Raw genomic sequence first — 19,300 nt, forward strand, 5'->3', positions numbered from 1 at the left:
CTCCCCATCCCACCAATGGCCTTACTGTCAAAGTAGCTGGTATCATCCTCTGACTCCAGTTGAGGAATAAATTCAGCCTTCTGGCGAAGAAGTCCTGTCCAGTCCAGACCAGTAAAGAATGGGTGCTGCTTCACCTCAGAAGCACTGCCTGGGGACAGGGAGGGTGTGGGCGAGGGCGCTGGATGAGCTGCATGGAGTCCAGGCCAGCAAGTCTGGTGGGAACTGAGACCTCGAGAGGCCAATCCCAAAGGCCTCAGCTATGGCACCTTTCTTCTTGTGCTCACAGGAGCAGGGCAGTCTCAGGACCAGACCACACCTATAGCCTGAGCTTCCCAGTTATATGGACTCTACCTCCCTCTTCCCTCTTCCAAGTTGTGACAAAAGGTCAGTGGGGCCTGTCCTACCTGTCCCCAGTCTCTCCAGAGGGTTCTGGTGGAGCAGTTTAGAGGTGAGGTCCTGGGCGTCTGGTGGCAGTGCATCCTCCCCCTCAGGCCACACAATCTCATCTGAAGAGTTGGGGGTAAGAGGGAAGGAGTGGGTTAGAAAAGGGTCTCAGAGGTTGTGGGCAGAGTGGGGAGATAAAGAAGAGGTTTCTATGAGAAGACATGGGTAGGGAGGCATAACGGCCCCAGCCCAGAGCCCCTGAAAGCCTTGCCTGGGACGCAGCTCCTTAAGTTCTCTAGGTTCCTGTCCTCCTAGGGGGTCACACACACCCTAGCCTGCAGCTTGCTCTTGACCCAGGACTGTCCTGTCCTAAAGCTCCAGCTCACCCCGCCTTTACACTTCAGACACTAGTACACTCACACATACACAAATGCACACTCACAGCACACACACACATACACAACACAGGCATATGGGGATACGTGAACACAAATGGAACAAGCCCCATGTGACACACACGGTGCACAGGTACACACACGCATGCATCTAAGAGGCAAGTATACTACACACACACACTAACTCAGAACAAGAACTCATAAGCCTCACAGGTGCATGTGTAAATCATATTTGTGGGTCCAGACTCTGTCTCCCCAGTGTGCCAGGGTGATGGTACCTACCACTGATCACTTGCCCAAAGAGCTCCTCCGGAGTATCTCCAAAGAAAGGGACGCAACCCACCAGGAACTCATACAGGATTATGCCCATGGCCCACCAGTCCACTGGCTTCCCATAGCCCTGACGCAGGATCACTTCCGGCGCAATGTACTCCGGGGTCCCGCATACCTGGGCACAGAGAAGTTGGGCTGGCTCATTGGCATAACAGCCGAAGAAGTGGGGTTGTTCCCACCTCTGGAGAAGAAAGTCTCTAAAGGAAGACTCGGCTTACTTTGGTTAAAGAACAAGATCAACAGGAACCCAGGGTACCAGAGCTGGAACTGTTGGTGGAGTGAATTTATGTACTTCCTAACTAACCAAAACATATAATTCTAGCCTGGAACAACCTCTCCCTGGGCCCTCAACACCTCTTTCTGGCATCTTGTTCCCACAACTGGCCTCTGCCCTCCAGCCTGCCAAAGACAGACCCTACAGTCACATGACTACTATAGGGACTTGCAAGTAGTCACAACCTGAACTGTCAAGTCAAGGAACATCCAGAGGCTATTCTCAAGAAGCTGGGCTATAATCCAGTGGACGTGGAGTGGTGTTCCAAGAACAGGCTCCAGAAGAACCTTGCCCTTGACGGAGGCTAGGAGGTAAGAGTAACAATGGTGATACAAACTATTTTCTCCAAACCCTGAGGAAGATGATGATTTTGGATTTAATAGCCATATGATTTTTGTGGCCCACCCTATTTTCCAAATGTGCTACTTGCCTCAATACCTCTCTGGAACCAAAAGGTGGAAAAGATAGGAGCTCCCAGTCTTAACATCTAGCTAAGTATGTGGCCCCTCACCCTACCCTTATTCTGAAGTCTGGAACTCAACCCCAAAGGTCTCAGCTATCTTTCCATACCTGCTTGTCCAGGAACTCCCGGGCATCCTTTTCAATGTGGCCCTCATACAAGTTTGTTGTCAGGCTCATGAGGCCAATTTTAGAAAGGCCAAAGTCAGTAAGCTTGATGTGCCCCATGGATGTAATCAGGAGGCTGGGAAATCAGAGAAACAAAAGACTGGAGTTATTTCCTAGTTTTCCAAGAGTGCTGATTTTATATATACCAAAATTTCCCACTCAGGCTTCTACAGAGTTCCTGTGAGATATAAGCAGGGTAGCTTCATCAGGGAGATAGCTATGAAAAAAAAAATCTCTGGCTTTGGGAGTACTACATTCTGAATAAGCAACTAACCTGCTCTTTGCCCATTCCTCCAACTCATTAATGTTTACTCCCCTCAACTATATTCTATGCTGGGGGCAGGAACCAGCCAGCTGATGGACAGACTCTATTCCACAGAAAGATCAGCCTCATCCCACGGCTCTAGCCATACCCAGTCCTCTTTCTTCACTGGGTGTCTCATGATACCCAGACTCAGGGAGAGGAGAAATGGGTACATCATCTTGCTCCACATGCACAACTGGTTTTAAAATTTTTTTAAAGCTTATTTATTTTGAGAGAGAGCAAGAGTGCGTAAGGAGGGGAGGGGCAGAGAGAAGGAAAGACAGAATCCCAAGCAGGCTTCACATTGTCAGCGCAGAGCCTCATGCAGGGCTTGAACTCATGAACTGTGACATCATGATCTGAGCCCAGATCAAGAGTCGGGTGCTCAACCGACCATGCCACCCAGGTGCCCCTCCATAGCTGGTTTTAAAGGAGGGCTGGTAGGGAGAAACCAGAAATAAGATCTCACAGAGAATGGTCTTTTTCTTCTCCCATCACATACTCTGCCAGGACCATTTCACTTCATGACAAAGGCTTCACCCTGCCACCCCTTTATTCTACAATTCCCAAATCAGCATCTGACTTCTTTTATGAGCTTCATGCCTACTAACTGCCCAGATGTCTTATGGGCACCATGAACTCAACCTGTCCAAAACAGAGTCACACTGCCTAAGTGGTCTTCTTCTCAGAAAATGATTTCTGTTATCTCTGAGCTCTGTGATAAGTAGTTTATTATTTATAAAAATATTCTGGCTCCCAAAAGGTCTTATACAGTAACTAATGCAACAAAGGTGGGTATTATTATCCCCAATTTTTAAGAGAAGGAACGTGAAGCTCAGAGAGGTTTAATGAACAGACCCAAGCTCACAGAGTTAACAAGGGGTCATGTGAACTCAGTGTCTACTGTCAAACTCTGTCTAGCGTCAAAGCCACTTTCCACCACAGAGGCTTTTCCCCATGCATTAGTCCTAAGCTAGAAGTCTGGACGACACCCCAGACTCCTGCTCCCTTGCTTCTCTCCCACCACTCACACCAACCTTTTGGTTTCCTTTCTACTTCCTAGCACTATCTCCTCTCTTCTGCAACCTGCAGGTCTGGTTATTTCGGGCCTGGTCTACTGTAACAGTTTCACCACTTTTTCCAATGCACAGTGCGCTTTCTAAACCTAAACCAAAATCTGGGCATGTCGTTCTATCATACCCTTGGCTAACAGGCCCTTTGAAGACTTGTTAGGATGCTTTTTTATTTTATTTTAATCTTATCTTATCTTATTTTATTTAAAATGTTTATTCTTGAGAGAGACAGGCAGACAGACAGACAGATGGTGAGTGGGGGAAAAGCAGAGACAGAGAGGAAGACACAGAATCTGAAGTAGGCTCCAGGCTCTGAGCTGTCAGCACAGAGTCTGACATGGGGCTCGAACTTATGAGCTGTGAGATTGTAACCTGAGCTGAAGTCTGACACTTAACCAACTGAGCCACCCAGGTGCCCCCGACCCTTTAAAATAAAACCCAAACCTAACAAAAAGACCCCTGATGATCTCATCCCAGCCTATCTCTCTAACATTCTCTCGTACTACTCTGACCAATTAACAATCTCCATTTCCGCATACTGTAGTTCCCAGGTCTTATTCTCTCACACCTGGGTGGGTGCCTTTGGAAATCCTGCTTCGTAGCTTAGAAAGCTCCTCTTCCCATCTGACTTGTGCCTTCCGAGAAGCAGCCTATACTCAAATATTTCTGTTCCCATACTACACTTACGTTCTATAGGCCAGGGACTACTTTACAGCCCAGGTTACAGTGCTTGCCCCAGAGAGGCCAGTATATGTTAGAACACTTGTGCATCCAGCTACTAGATGTGCTGATTCTTTTGTTCCTGCTTGGTTTCTTTAGTGGAGCTCCTCAGTGACTCTTACATGTCACCAAAGCCTTATGATGTGCTTGCCAGACTTACTGGCAATGGTCTTTGCATTTGGGGTGGTCAGGGGCTAGAGTACTAGGCCAAGATGGACAACCACAAGAGCACTATTTCCTAGCATCCATTCTGGGATAGATTCAAACATGCTGTGTCTGCCTCCATTTATTTAGAGACCCGAGGGAGTCCTTGGACAAGGGACTAAGAGGGTAGGCATACTTGTCAGGCTTGAGATCACGGTGCACGATGCCGTAGTTGTGTAAGTACTCCAGGGCTAGCACGGTTTCTGCGAAGTACAGACGCACCATGTCCACAGGCAGGGCCCCGATGTTCTTAAGCAGAGTAGCACAGTCTCCTCCTGCAACAAGCCCAGGCCACCATGAAGGAAAGATCCAGTTCCCTATTCTAGACGGTCTCAGGCTTTACAGTCTCTGAGGCCCCAGAGAATGGCCTGGGGCCAGAGACTGTGAATCTAGCCCTTCCACTGCTGGTACTGGGGAGGAGGGGCAGACAGAGTGTGGAGACAAGTAGGCAGCAGGGTGAATCTGCCAATGGCTGTCAAGGCCACTGTTCAGGCCAGAGAGGGTAGGAACCCAGGCATTTGTGCCTGTGAGTGCACTTGCAGGGATGGAGCCGAGTTATTTTAGGGTATGAGTCTTGTATATTATAAACACATCTGACCGAGACTTCAGCATTTGTTCACTTATTTCCTTCCTGACAACTATCCTTTGGTTTTCGAGTGAGGTAAAACTGTAAACTCCCAGCATGTAGCCTCTGAATTAAAAGGGGAGTTTTGTTCAGTTTCAACGTCAAGGCTTAGGCAAAATATCTTTGGCAGTTGTACACAACCGTGAGAGGGGATGTGGGAAGGACACTGGCAAAGCTGCTGTCTCTCCCCATGTGCCCCGTGATGCTCTTCTATTCCACTCCCAGAACATTTTGTGTTCTTAAGGGGTGCTCCCTTCACAAGCCAGGGCAATGGCATTCCTTTCTTCTGAGGGTCCAGATGCAGTCCTCCCAGCATGCAACCTTGGTCTGTGTGGCCCTGCTACCTCCTTTGTTCCTGCCTGGGGCCAGCAGTAGAGACCATCCAGGCTTTGGAGTGCAGGATTCTACAGCTATTGGACTGATATATCTTGTCCCAGAATGTCTCTCTTTGCACCTGACATGGGCAGCCTCATAGCAGCTACTGCTCCAGAGGCCTCCCCCTATGAGGGGCAGAGAGCCTCGTGCCCACCGTGGCCAAATGGTCTCTGAGATCCTAAGGCAGAAACCAATGCCAGAGAGAGACTGGGAAGTTGGGCTCTGAGACTTCACCGCTATACAAAGCTGTTGGTCCCAGCTCAGGGCTAAGCCTCATGTTGTACCTTGGCCTCCATGCCAGGCCACCTTTCCCAGTACCTTCTACATACTCCATCACCATGCACAGGTGGCGCTTGGTCTCAAAGGAACAGAACATGCTGACGACAAAGGGGTTCTCAGCAAAAGTCAATATGTCACGCTCCACAAAGGCCTGCTGGATCTGGTTCCGTAGGATCAAGTTCTGCTTGTTGACCTTCTTCATGGCAAAGCGCTGCCGAGTGGACTTATGCCGCACCAGGAATACAGCCCTGGGAAACACAGCCCAGCCCAGACCCCATGGGCCCTCAGCACCGAGGCTGTGCTCCCCACCACCCAGAGCCAGTGTCCAAACTGCCTCCTATCATACCTTGTAAATGCACAGAGCAAAGGAGCAGGGGTGAGCTTATCGATGAAAAGGATGTGGGCCCCCTGCCAATATAGCTCTGCAATTTCCCAATATACCAAGTCCTGAGGACAGAGCTCAGCCCTTCCTCAGAGCTCAGTATAGGAGGAGTGCTAGCAAGAGAGGTGGGGACCTTGTCTGGGAAAGGAACAACGCCCAGATGTCAGAGGAAACTGAGTTCTTGTCTCTCCAGGAGGTTTTGGAGAGGGAGAGGGTCTATCCTGAGGCAGTTGCTGCCTGGAGGATTGGGCATCGTACACGTCTAGAAGGAAGAGTCCAAGGGCTGACTTAGCTCTAGTCCTGGCTACACCCTCCCCTCTGCCTTTACCCATAGGCGCCATTGCTGATGAGCTTAATGGTCTCGAAGTCCTCTTCAGAGGGTGTCTTTTTAGCCAGAGATGCCCCACGGCCCTGTAAGACAAGAGCAAAGGCAGGAGGCAGGCATGCTTCTCAGAGCCCACGTGCCTGGGGAAGCCAGGCCCCTGATCAGCTCAGCTCTCGGTCTTGCTGTGGCCCCCACCCATTCTTCCTCAGTCAGGAGCTGAATGACTTCTGAGTTAGTACGTACAACCACCCACCCTCCATCCCTCCTTTAGGTATTCTCTCACAGAGGACTTGCGGATATTTGCTTCACAGGGCCCAGTCTTCATGACTGGGGCAAAAGCTAAAGGTCTTTACCTCAACTGAATCATCTGTCTCTGGAGTGTCAGGACTGTCATAGCTGCTCAACTGGGCCATTTCTAGAAACAAAGCAAGGGCACAAGAGAAAAGTGTGCACAGCAATGTCAGGCACTTGAGTAGTCCACTCACATTACATGATAGGTACTTGCAAGGTAGGACTTCATATTTCCCACATCTGTGCAGTCCTGTGGCTCTATCCTCAGAGGAGTCACAGATTTTGGACTTATTTGCCAAATAATATTGCCACTCCTATTTCTAGAAGTCCAATGCCATTCACTAGGCCTGGCAAATTCCAAAATGTTTCCGTCAAATTTAGGACAATTACTGGAAAACAGGCCCTAAGGGTGGGCTACTGGTCCCTATCCTGCTTTGCCGGATGGGGTTGGGGAGCAGAGAAGGCAGGAGCAGGGTGAGGACAGGCCAGGAACTTAGAAGCCTGGGGTTCATGAAGGGGCACAGTGTGACGCCCCAGGTCAGGGCCACACCAAAGACACAGGAGGACTTGTAAGGTGGCAGACAAGGAGGTAAGCATGCAGAGGAGGGGACCATTTTTGAAAATGTAACTGTGGTCCTTTGTTGTTGACCTCTTTTGATATTAGGTCCCAAATCCAACCCAAACTGGGCTCACAGCAATCCAGCCTGGGTTAGTGTCAGGCAGATCTGAAGGAGGAGCTGTTTTATAATAGAGAATACAGGCTTCCTCCAATACCCCTGAGGCCCCTGATGCTGAGTCACATCCGTGTCCAATCTAAGTCTCTTCTCCAAGTGGCTTTCCTGAGGTTAGAGCTTGTTGGCTGTGGGGCCTCTTTGCAGGCAGCATGCTCACCCTCTAGGGGATCCCGTGTGAGGCCCAGTTGACTAACGATGTAGCGGGGAATGTCACATTTAATCCCTTGTCCCTCTTTGGCATGGCCCTCGGCTGCTTCTAACAGGTGGTAGAACTCTTCAGGGTCAAACTCCTGTACCAGGGGAGAGAGGTGGTCAGTGGTGAGGGCTACACATGAGGGCTCTGGTTTTCACAGCACATACCCAGAAGAAGATGAACAAGAAAACTTTCTCTTTATGATGGCATACCCCTGCCTCCAAATGCCCTGAAACATCATGATTCACAGATCATGAGAATGGGGACAAAGCTGTCTTCCAGGTCAGCTCCAGACTGGACATCCTAAGCATGTGCTGTCTTCCTGACAATAAGAACCAGAGCTTTTGGCTTCAAGAGAGCTCAGCCTATTCACCTGGGCCAAAGCCTTCTGCCAGCCAGATGACACTGTCACACACATGCGCACAAGTACGTACAGGCCTGCCTTCAGATATTTACCAAGCACCTCCTACGTGCTAGGACCAGAATGCCATGTGGACAACATAGCCATCCTTGTCTGCACAGAGCACAGAATAATGAGGGTTCTATTTACTGAGTCCCTACTAAGTGCTACACTTAGTAGCTAAACCCTGCTAACACCTCTATGATCTCAGTGAGGAAATCAAGGCCCAAAGAGATGCACTGATTTAATCATGGTCACAAAGACAGGAAGGGACAGAAAGCCAGCATTCAAACCCAGGCCTGACTCCAAGCCCTGTCCAACCATGGACTTCATGTTCTTGAGGAAGAGGCCCTCTGCTTTACCATAACCCCAGATTCCCTCACCTCTGGTCTCAACATTTTGGAGACTCATTCACTGTCACAGGAGAGTAATCTTTTTTCTGAATTTAAAATGTGAATTAATCTAATAAGCCAGATCTGGAAGTCCTTCTAACTTCTTATTCTTCCTCAGTCCCTGTCAGGTCAGAGTGTCTGCCTCCTAAACCCCTAAGGCTCCTCCATCTACCTCTTCTCTTTGCCCCTACCACAGGCCTCCTCAGGCCACTCCTACTCTCACATGAACTGCTGCTTCTGGACTATTTCCCTGGTCATCCTGCCCTCTCTTCCAATTCACCATCTATGTTGCAACCACAATAATCTTTCTCAGGAGTAAATCTGATGGAATGTTACTCAGAAACAAATAGGAACCCATTACTGATGCATGCAACATGTATAAAACAAAAAAAATTATGCTGAAAGAGTTTAGAACATACTACATAATTTCATCTACACAAAACCACACAAAGGGCAAACTTATCCATAGCGGAAGAGAGTAGATGTGCAGCTGCCTGGCAGTGGGAGGTGAGGGATGGGAGAGAGACTGACTGCAAAAGGCACAAGGGGACTTTTTGAGGTGAAAGAAATGTTCTCTGTCTTAACTGTGGCGATACGAAAGTGTGTATTTTATTAAAACTCACTGAACTGTATACTCAAAAAGGATGTATTTTATTGTATATAAATTATATGTTAATAAAGTTGGTTTAAAAAAAGTAAATCTGGGGCACCTGGGTGGCTCAGTCAGTTAAGCATCCGACTTCGGCTCAGGTCGTGATCTCGCAGTTCCTGAGTTCGAGCCCCACATCAGGCTCTGTGCTGATAGCTCAGAGCCTGGAGCCTGTTTCAGATTCTGTGTCTCCCTCTCTCTCTGCCCCTCCCCTGCTTGTGCTCTGTCTCAAAAATAAATACACTATAAAAATTTTTTTAAAAAGTAAATCTGACCATATCACATTCTTACCTAAACTTTCTGGTGGCTCCAAGTGGCCTTCAGGATAAGCCCAAATTCTGGAGCAGAGAACCCAACCCTACATGATGCCACCATGCCTATCCTCCAGGTTTCTCCCTCATCAATTCTTCACACGCACCCTGCACTCCATTGAATGCCCTTCCCAGGCAAACTCATAATCATCCTTCATGTTCCCCAAGGACCTTCCAGCAAACGTCCATCCCAAGGGGGACTAAGGCACCTCCTTCCTTCTCCATGTTCTTGTCACACCTTGGACTTCCCTCAGTTGCAACACTACCTGCAGTATCATAATTATTATTTCTACGTCTCCACACCTCCTACCCAAGGCATTGAAAGACCTGTCCACTGCAGAGGGAGCACCTTAGTCTCGGGGACTCTGCTATGTTTAGGTCTGTGTCTCCAGTGTCTGGCATGGAGTAGGTGCTCAGTAAAGTATTGCTGCATGATGAACTGATGGACTCGACTTGTGCTAACAGAACTGTCCTGTGCTCTTCACCACCCAGAGCCCAGTCACCTGGGGCCTGCTCAGTGTGTGTGGGCCAGACAACTATACATTAGGACCAGCCATTTTCCTCACAGGAGCTCGTTTGGGCCCCAATGCCAGCATACCACATTTAAATATGGATGTCAGCAGCAGAAATGACAGTGGTGCTACCATAGTTTTGCTGTTAGCAGGATACTTCCTCTGTATGCCCCAGCCCTCCCAACCTTCTCTGGAGCCCACTCACCAGGCATTCCAAGAGCCGAGCTGGGCGGGCAATGACAATCATTAGCTTCTTCACCAGCTGCATCACAAAAGCCACTTCTGAACTCTCTGAGCGCTCATGAGCCTGTAGAGAAGACAAAGGTTGGTTAAGCAATCCACTGGCACTTTGTGGTTAGGCTAATGCAGGACTGGGCTGGGCAGAGTGGACTCTAGGGAGACACCAGTTGGTAGCACAGAGACTGCTGCAAAATGAAGGACTTAGGGAAGGTCTGTGCGTCACAAGAGAGAGCAGGAACTGTGTGAACTTTAGGACACTACATGACACTGGGGAATGCCACGGAGACATGTGGCTTTACCTGTCCCTCCATCCAGACCCTAGCTCAAGGGACAACTCTCAGGGGAGTTTCACTATTCACTCCCCACCCCAGGCAGAAGGTCAGGAATAGAAAGACTTCAAAGCAGGAATGATGCGACCAGACAGGTATTTTAAAAAGATCACTCTGGCTGTAGTGTGGACGGTGCACTAAAGAGCACAAGCCTGAAAGCAGGAAAACCCATTAATGGATTACTGTAATAATGTGCACAAAAAAGGCATAAATCAAGGCAGGAAGAATGGAAAGAAACAGACAGCCTAGGCCATTTCAGAGGTAGATGACGGAGTAGAGCAGAGGGTTGGATGAAGCAAGAAGAGAAGGGAACTGCAACTGCAGTTTTAGGAAAAGTTCAGTGATCGTATAAATAATATAGGAAACATATCAAGATAAGTAGTTCAAGTGAGGGAAGATGGAGAAGCTCCATTTTGGACTTGCAGAGTTTCAGGTACCTAGATTAGATACTTTCTTGGGTATTTACTCAGCCCAGGAGCCTTTCTCTTTTTCATGGAAACTGCCCTTCTAGTAGCTACAACTGTACTGAGTGGCTGCACCTTCCACCCCACTTCCAACAGCTGACAAGTGTGGATTACTCTCCTAAAATTTAAAAATGGATGGCAAGACAACTGTTATCATCAGTGTGCTAGAAGCATATAATCTACTGTTGGATGAAAAGGGATGGCCACATCTACCAAAGAGACCAAGGAAAAGCAGCACAGAGGAAAATGGCATGAAGGAGAATCATTACTTCCTGGGCTTCCCACAGCTTCTGGTTTCTAGTTTTGGTCCCTTAAGACTGGGTTGCATTCCTGTCTTTAATTCTCTAAGACCCACCCACCCTTTTCATCTTTATAATTAGTTTCTCCTTCCTGCTTAAACTACTTTGAGTTAGCTTTCTATTACTTGCAACCAAAGAATACTAACCAATCTGGAAGTCAAAATGGAGGAGTCCAATAAGCCATGGACTGGAGCTCCAACATTGATGTGGGGCTAAAGAAACAAAGAGAGAAGTGGCCAGGTGGTTGTCCTCAGCACATGGGCGACAATGGAAGACATAGAAGGAGATGAAGCTGTTAGGGAGAGTGTGAAGAGAGGAGAAAGAGGAGAACCGACACTCAGGGTCGTACCCTGTGGAACACCAGCATTTAATACTTTTATGTATTTTTTAAGTTTTTTTTTTTTTTTTCAATAATCTCTACACCCAACATGACGCCAAACTTATGGCCCCAAATCAAGAGTTGCATGCTCTTCCAACTGAGCCAGCCAGGTGCCCCCTAAAGCCAAAAGAATGCCAGCATTTAAAAGAAGGAATTTGTGAAAGGGCAGCAAGACTGGAGAGAACAGTGTCATGACCCCAAGTGTGAGAAAAAGGTCCAGGAGAGTCACACTGTAGAGCTCGGCAGAGTTGTGAAGTCTGAGGATCGAAAGAGGCCATAGGATCTCTTTGGCAACTGGCCATCTGGTTGCTTGGTAACGTCTGCCTGAAACAGTGTTAGTGGAATGGTGGGAAGGGAAAGTAGAAGGAAGAAGACTGAGCAGTGAATAGGCTGTTAGTAAAGAAAAATAGCAAATAAGGACCATTACAAAAAATTGATTATGAAATGAAGAGAGAGGCTGGGCACATCATGAAATTTTGTTTATTCTTTTAAGACTTAACCCAAATATCAACTCTGTGAACCCTCAATGAGGTCCTCTGCCTGTACCTCCCACCCCACCCAAACACATAAGAACAGGAACTAACTGCTCCCTCTTCTGTTTCATTTGCTTACACGACATGGTGCCACATATTTTTGTTTGTTTGTTTGTTTAAAATTTATTTTAGAGAGAGAGCAGGAGAGAGGGGAAGGGGGCAGAGAGAGAGACAGAGAATGAATCTTAAGCAGGCTCCATGCATGGAGCCTGACTCGGAGTTCAATCCCATGACCCTGGGATCATGTCCTGAGTGTCAGACATTCAACTGACTGAGCTACCAGGCATGCCCTACACTTTGTTTTATAATTAGTTGTCTGTTTCTATAGCTACACTATAGAGCCTTACTTCTTTAAAACTTTGGTTTCCTCATCTGTAGATTTAGAGAATCTAAATTTAGAGAATCTTACCTACAGTGTTGTTGTGAAGATTGAATTAGATCAGTTAAATGAGATAATGCAGTGTCTAGTATGCATTAAGTGCTCTACAATAACAGTGATGTTTATTTATTTTTTTTTGAGACTGTGCAGTTCAACTTTTTATTTTAATAAAATCAGAATATGCACAGCACATGCAGTGCTAGCATCTAAACTAATACAATAAGCAATTACTAAAGCTACAGTGACTTGAGGTTCAATCTTTACATTCAGCAAGTTTAAATCCATTCTTATGTGATTTTTGAAACCTTGTTAACTGAAAATATTGCTTGCTGATAAAACTTGCTCAAATGCTATTGCTGAATGTACAAGTCACTGAATATGCCAATACAACAAAGATAACCACATGTTTGAGGATTGCAATGTGCCAGACATTCACTGAAAAAAAAAAAATACACACAACTAAACAAAACTCACGCAATGTTTATTTTTTTTTTTTTATGTTTATTTATTTGAGAGAGAGAGAAAAAGAGTGTGAGTGGGGGAGGGGCAGAGAGAGAAGGAAACAGAATCTGAAGCAGGCTCCAGGCTCTCAGTGGTCAGCACAGAGCCTGACACAAGGCTCGAACTCACGAACCACAAGGTCATGACCTGAGCTGAAGTCAGATGTTTAACTGACTGAGCCACCCAGGTGCCCCATTGATGTTTATTCTTTTAAATATAAATCTTACCATGCCATTTTCCAAATTACAACCATTAATAATTTTCCCACTGCCTTCATGATAAAACCTATGCTCCTCACAGACACTTCAGCCTTTGCCCCTCCCCGCTGCCTGTCCCATTCTAATTTTCCCTGCAGACATCCTTCACCTAGTCATGCCAACCTACTTCATCTGCAATTCCTGGAATGTCCCAAGTTCCTTTATACCTCTCAGAGTGGCCTGATTCCAGGCGCTAGCTGGTATCAGCTGCTGGTGGGCAGACTGACCTTACGTGGTTGTTCCTGTGTATCCTTTGATGACTCTCTTGACGCATTTACTGTTTACATTTGTTTTGCTTACACAGGTTTGTAAATATTATTGCCTAAGATATTTGTATATAACTTGTAGCTTTTATTTAGTCAAAATTCACATGTTAATGACTTATGATAGTGTCCTACTCCTGCCATTATGTGGTTAAAAAAGAAAATAATTCCTCTCAAAAATTTTAATGTGGAAACAATAAATTTCACAGGAGGGGAAAAAAAGGAAAAAAGAACAAAAATTATTTTCCTAGTGACTCCTACCTACTCGTCAAGACTCAACTTTTCCAGAACTCTCCATGCAATCAGCATATCTTCCTCTGTGCTCAGAACTGACCTCTAATATTTAGTGCTCATCAATTCACAATTACTATAATACACAAAAGTGCGATAATTCACGTAGAGCACTCAGTGTGGTGTCTGGCACACAGTATACTTCCATAAATGACAGCTGTTATTTTTACTGTAATGATAGCTTTTCTTTTTACTTGTTGATGGGTCTATAACCCCACTTAGTAGCAAATTCCTTGAGCTGGAACCTGCAATTAACTTTTTTCTGAATTCTTAGGGCCTAGAAAATTAGGGAGCAGATGAACTTACTGACTCCATAGTCAGTGTTCTTGTTGCACCAAACAACCTACTCCCGGGGGAACAAAAGTTTGGGAAGACACCTGAAAGGTGTTGGGCAAGGCTCTCACTTTAGCATTTAAGGATATCAATCTTAGATATACAAGCAACCTGGGAAGTCACTCTACCTTGATCCCTTACCTGATGCCACAATCCCAGATTCCTATCCACTGTTGGAAAGTTATTCTTGAACAGAAACAAAGAGCTGCCAGGGATCTGCATGCGAATTTAGTTTTCTAAAATCATATTTCTACAATGTCTAAATTTAAGTATTACTCTTGAAACCAGAAAAAACCATTTTCATAGAAGGAACTACTTTTTCATCTATTAAATCAAAACTTTTCTCACTGTAACTCTTGCCCAGTGGGTTAACAGAACTTTTAGAGGATGGAGAACAATTTGCTACCTATTATGTATGAGAAATCTTCCAATATTAGTAATAATCATGGTCATTTTTAATCATCTTGCCTCTAGATTCCAGTGTTTCCTAAGTAAAAAAAAAAAAAAAAAAAAAAAAAAAGAATAAATAAACTCCCTACTCCTAATTTCTAGACCAACACACTGAAGTCCTGTTTGATCATTAGCTAGCCCTGGCTTCTCAGCTCAGTTGGTACTATCCCAGAGCAAGGTCATGGGTCTAGAGGTAATAGGGGCCTGGACTGGGAAATACTCTAGTACACAAAGAGGCACATGTCCTTCCCGCTAACTGTACTAATGGTGTAGTATGGGACAACTGTGACTTGAGGGGGCAAGCATCCAACTACCTATGTCTAGAGGCCAATAGGAAAGCAAACTCTGGAGCATGAAGCAGTAGTTAAGAACTCACTGGACACTCTGGTCTTGACCATCTCTGGGTTATTTTATATCTAGCCTCCTAGGGAAGGCTTTTCACACTGGGGAAGATCAGGTCTCTAAATACCTAAATCCTTACTAACAAAGTTCTCACCACATAAACAGAATGTCAGCAAATAGATAAACCCATAGTGCAAGCCCCAGCCTCTTTTCCCTTGGCTGAGCAGCACCACTCTGAAGGCTCTGCTTACACCAGTATTTCTACTAGAAGAGAACCCATCACAGCCACAGGGGCCACTTCTAGGCTTTGGGTGTTTATGAATACTACCAATGTTGGAGCCTCAGGCAGAGTAACTGGAATCAGAAAAAGAAAAACCCCACAGAACTGAGTTCTTCTCACGCCACACAGGTTTCTCTTAGTAATGCAGGGCACTGAGGAGGAACCAAAGTCCATTAGCAACCACACTTTGGGGTGGCCCTGCACATGAGTAAGGAAGCAGACAAGTCAGCTGAGATGACTGGAAACACTGTCTTAGCCTTAATCTTAGCCTGGAATTAATAATACACTACACCTCACAGAGAATTTACCAAAATTCCAGCACAAGAACACTCACATCTTGCAGAAGTTTCTCTAAATTCTCTTGAAGCTCGTAGAAGTAGTGTGATGTAATGAGACGACTCCGAGATTTATCCAGGCAGTCTCGGGCCATCTCAATCACCTGATGATGAATAAAGCTCAAGGTTCCATCTGCCAAGGGCAACACACTGTCCGGAGTGTTGGAGGAAATGAATTCTGCAAGACGCTCTTCCATTTGTGCGGTGGCCTGCAAATAAAAGCAGAAAAAGTGACACTTCCCTTCTGGTTCCAGCTCAGTTGGGAGCTCAGCCTGAAGGACCTGGTAATAACCTGAGGACAAGCTCTGTGATCCTGGTTTCCTTGATGTTGCATTTGGGGAATGTGACAACTAGACATATGAAAAGGTCACCGTCAAGTCAAAACATTACAGTCAAGGCCTTTTCTCACTGTGACCTTGCCTATCTCCCCCTACTACTTGGAAGATGTGTTCTTTTGCTCTGAGGACCTGGAAGTGTCTGTTGCTCTCCCCCTTTGGCATGCTGCTTCATGCCTGTTCATGCTGTTCCCTGCATGTAGCTTTTTCACCTGCCAAGGCTGCCTGGCAAACTTCTATCACTCCTTCTAATCTAAGTTAACACATCACCTGCTTTCCTCTGGGAAGTCTTCAATTCCTCCATGTAAATAGGGTTTTATTTCCTCCATGCTGCCACTGGACCTCCCAACTGTATAAACTTAGTGCATAGACACTGATAGTTTCTAAACGTTTCTCTGAACTGGGAATTACAAGTCAGAGAGAATTTGATTTTTTTCAGGATCCTCTTACTTGACCTTAGGACTTAACTGGACTAAGCAGATGCTCAGAGAATGTTTATTGAAGGTGTGAACCTGACTCCTCACAGACCCAGACCTTCAACAGAGAAGAACAAAAGTCTGGCTCAGAAGCCTCTGGGGGACCAAACTGCACAGTCATGTCAAACGATAAATACACACCAGTTAAAAGTTCCTAGCTGCCTGTCTAGAACGCAGCCTTTTTTTCTTTGCCCTCAGGTGGCAATTTCTGATTTCCAGTATATGTTTAGGTGGATGTGTGTGTGTCTGAAATAAATGAATATCTTTCATTTATTTCATCATAACCATTTTTGCCACATTTTTACTGTATAACTAATTGGCCATAAGGCAATTTTGCTATAAAAGAAAAAAAATACCTGGTTGACAGTTTCATTTGACAGTTTGTTTTCACGTCTCCAATAACGCAGTACTCCCATTTTTGTATCATATAAATCTTAGCCTTCATAATGGTCTATACAGTGGCACCAAGTTTTGAACACACATTTTCCATAGAACTTTGGAACATCTATAAATGGACATGTGACAATATGCTAAGAATGAACAACAGTGTGAAGACTTTCACAACACAATACAGAGTTATCAATATGTGCCCGAGTATCTAGAAACTGATGCTTCTCTTAATGAAGTATGAAATTTTAGTCAACAAAGGAAGAGTGTAATGCTAAACAAGGAGATGAATCAATAAGCAAAAACAAAATGTATAAAATGATGACCAAAAGACTTTGAAGACAAATGCTTAGGTACAATCAACAAACTAAAATCAGTTATTTGTGCTGTATTTCAATGAATCTACACTATATATTGAGAATGTATTCAAATATTTTGTGTAGTTTGTATTTTGTTTGCAAATAGGCTTTTAATTTTGTGATTTTTTTTTTTTTTTTTTTTTTTGGTGTTTGACTATGTCCTTTTTAATGAATGTCCTTCATTTCTTTGTGATCTTATCTTTTACGGCAAAATTGCCCAATGGCCAATTAGCTATGTAGTAAAAGTGCTTATGGAGAAACTACCCAGAACCATGTATATAAATACACATCTAAGTGTACACACACACACACACACACACACACGGTATGTGGAGAGACAGAAGAAACAGAAGGAAAGGAACCTTAACATATTTTCTCTAACAGTTTGTCTTTACATGAATGGTTTGGAGACATGCATATGAAGCAAATATGCGATGTTAAAATGATAACATAATATCTAAGAAGGAGGAGGAAACATGTGAGATGTATTTTAAAGACTACATACTCCCAAATTTCTTTATAAGGATCAAGCATAACAAAATGATTTCTTAGCTGTTCATTCTGCCTGTCTTCCTCACTCATACTCTCTAATTCCTGCTCCAAGGCATGGAGAGCATAGACCACAGGGCAACAAAGAAATAACAGCTCACATTGAGTGCTTACTATGTCCTGGGTACAGTTAGAAAAGCTTAATGTCCATTAACCTTCAGAAACTCTCTATGAGATAGATACTCTTATTATCCCAAATTATAGAAGAGGCAAATGAAGCACAGAGAAGTTAAATAACCTGTCTAGGATCATATAGCTAGTAAATGGTAGAAGCAGATTTGAACCCATTCAGTCTGGGTCCAGAAAGTGTCCTTCCTTACTGCTATGCTTCACTGTGTATGTCAAGAGGGAAATCACAGGGTTTCATATCATTTCCCTAGGCCACCCATGTGTGTCCAGAAGACTATACTGGAGTCTAGAAAAAGGACACTCTCAAAAGAGTAGAGAACCAACTGCGCATTAGGGACCTTAGACACAAATGAACAGGTAGACCCAGGGAAGCCCGGATAGAGGATGAAAATAGAGGCTTGAGGACCTCATGCTCCTTGCTGTCATGGACAGGGAGCCTGAGTTGGTTCCCTGGTTCAGTCAGAGTCAGCTGTGTTCTGTAGGAATAGGACCTGGCACAAGATGACCAGGTCAGAGTGTATAGACATGCTGTGTGCAAAAAGGGAAACAAGGGCCTTTGTTCCATATACTTGGTGGTTTCTAGCCAAACCGTAGAGCTGTGAAGCCTACTTCTCCACTATCCCAGGAGAGTAATCTGCCTTCCTCTTTCAGCATTTTCCTGCTTGAAAACTCTGTCTCTCATCTTCCTGCTCCCTCTGGCCAACCTGCCAGTCCAGCATGTCTGTCTGCTGTGCACTCTATGGGCCTGGTAATGAGGCTCTGCTTAAAAATCTGCATCAAAGGAACGTGCTCTCTGATAGCCAATCCCATTCTATGGGGACTCTGACTTACAGACCTGATGTGCATGGTTAGAAACAGGGTCCCCAATTCTTCCCTTCCTCATTAACATATAGTGGAACAGCTTTCTAACATTTCTCTCTCGATACCTCCCCAGGGAGTGGAGAAATAGAGGCCCTGCAAGCAAGCCCCAGACTCATAGTCCTCTGCTGCCTGCCTCCTCTCCAGTAGTCTGGAAACTTGTGTTTGTATCCTCCTCCTGGTGGAAGAGCCTTTCTGCTCTTCTTGATTACCTCTGGAGAGAGCATTCCATCCCCTCACCCCCTGTCTTCCCACAGAGGCAGCCCTCCTCAGAATCCTTACCTTGGGAAATCTTTCTTTGTACACATGATTCATCATTATTATTTCACTATCAAAGGAAACTGGGGACCGTCCAGGACTAAATGAGAAAGAAACAATTGTGTTACTTCAGTGCCACGGAACTATCAAGAAGAAAGATGACCATTCCCAGAGTCCCACTCCCACTGTCTGCAGCACCCACACACTCCCACCTTAATGAGCGCTGAGTTCTAGAGTCTTCCTTTCTCCTGAAGCTCCCAGCACACCTTGTTTAGTTCAAAATGCTGCCATCTGGAACTAGGCTACCTTCCTGCAAGAAACCTAGCTTTCACAAAGAACTCTGCCAGCGCCTGAAAAGGCCTAGAAAGGAGGAGACCACATCTGAGTCTACTTGTAGCCTTCCTAGGATGATCTCCCCCAGAACAGGACTCCCTGGGTCTTCTTTGCTTTGGCCTGTAGGATCGAGTATACTCCAGCATGTTCTAGGAATCA

The 19,300-nt window shown here is 45.5% G+C and overlaps 1 protein-coding gene across 2 annotated transcripts in view; it reads right to left on the minus strand.

Moving 5' to 3' along the window:
- Positions 1-19,300, minus strand: part of MAST2 (microtubule associated serine/threonine kinase 2) — a 135,301-nt gene that overhangs the window by 5,560 nt on the left and 110,441 nt on the right. For both annotated transcript variants that reach the window (XM_039254814.1, XM_039254813.1), the window contains 12 exons: positions 18,833-18,908; positions 15,457-15,666; positions 9,988-10,089; positions 7,483-7,615; positions 6,654-6,715; positions 6,304-6,386; positions 5,633-5,841; positions 4,451-4,589; positions 1,957-2,089; positions 1,062-1,227; positions 405-506; positions 26-148 (listed from right to left, as the gene is read on the minus strand). In XM_039254814.1, coding sequence (XP_039110745.1) covers positions 26-148; positions 405-506; positions 1,062-1,227; positions 1,957-2,089; positions 4,451-4,589; positions 5,633-5,841; positions 6,304-6,386; positions 6,654-6,715; positions 7,483-7,615; positions 9,988-10,089; positions 15,457-15,666; positions 18,833-18,908 — 1,538 coding nt within the window. The remainder of the gene's footprint in view (positions 1-25; positions 149-404; positions 507-1,061; positions 1,228-1,956; positions 2,090-4,450; positions 4,590-5,632; positions 5,842-6,303; positions 6,387-6,653; positions 6,716-7,482; positions 7,616-9,987; positions 10,090-15,456; positions 15,667-18,832; positions 18,909-19,300) is intronic.

Source organism: Hyaena hyaena, unplaced genomic scaffold (assembly GCF_003009895.1).
Source record: "Hyaena hyaena isolate Hyena2069 unplaced genomic scaffold, ASM300989v1 scaffold_503, whole genome shotgun sequence".
Lineage (NCBI taxonomy): Eukaryota > Metazoa > Chordata > Mammalia > Carnivora > Hyaenidae > Hyaena > Hyaena hyaena.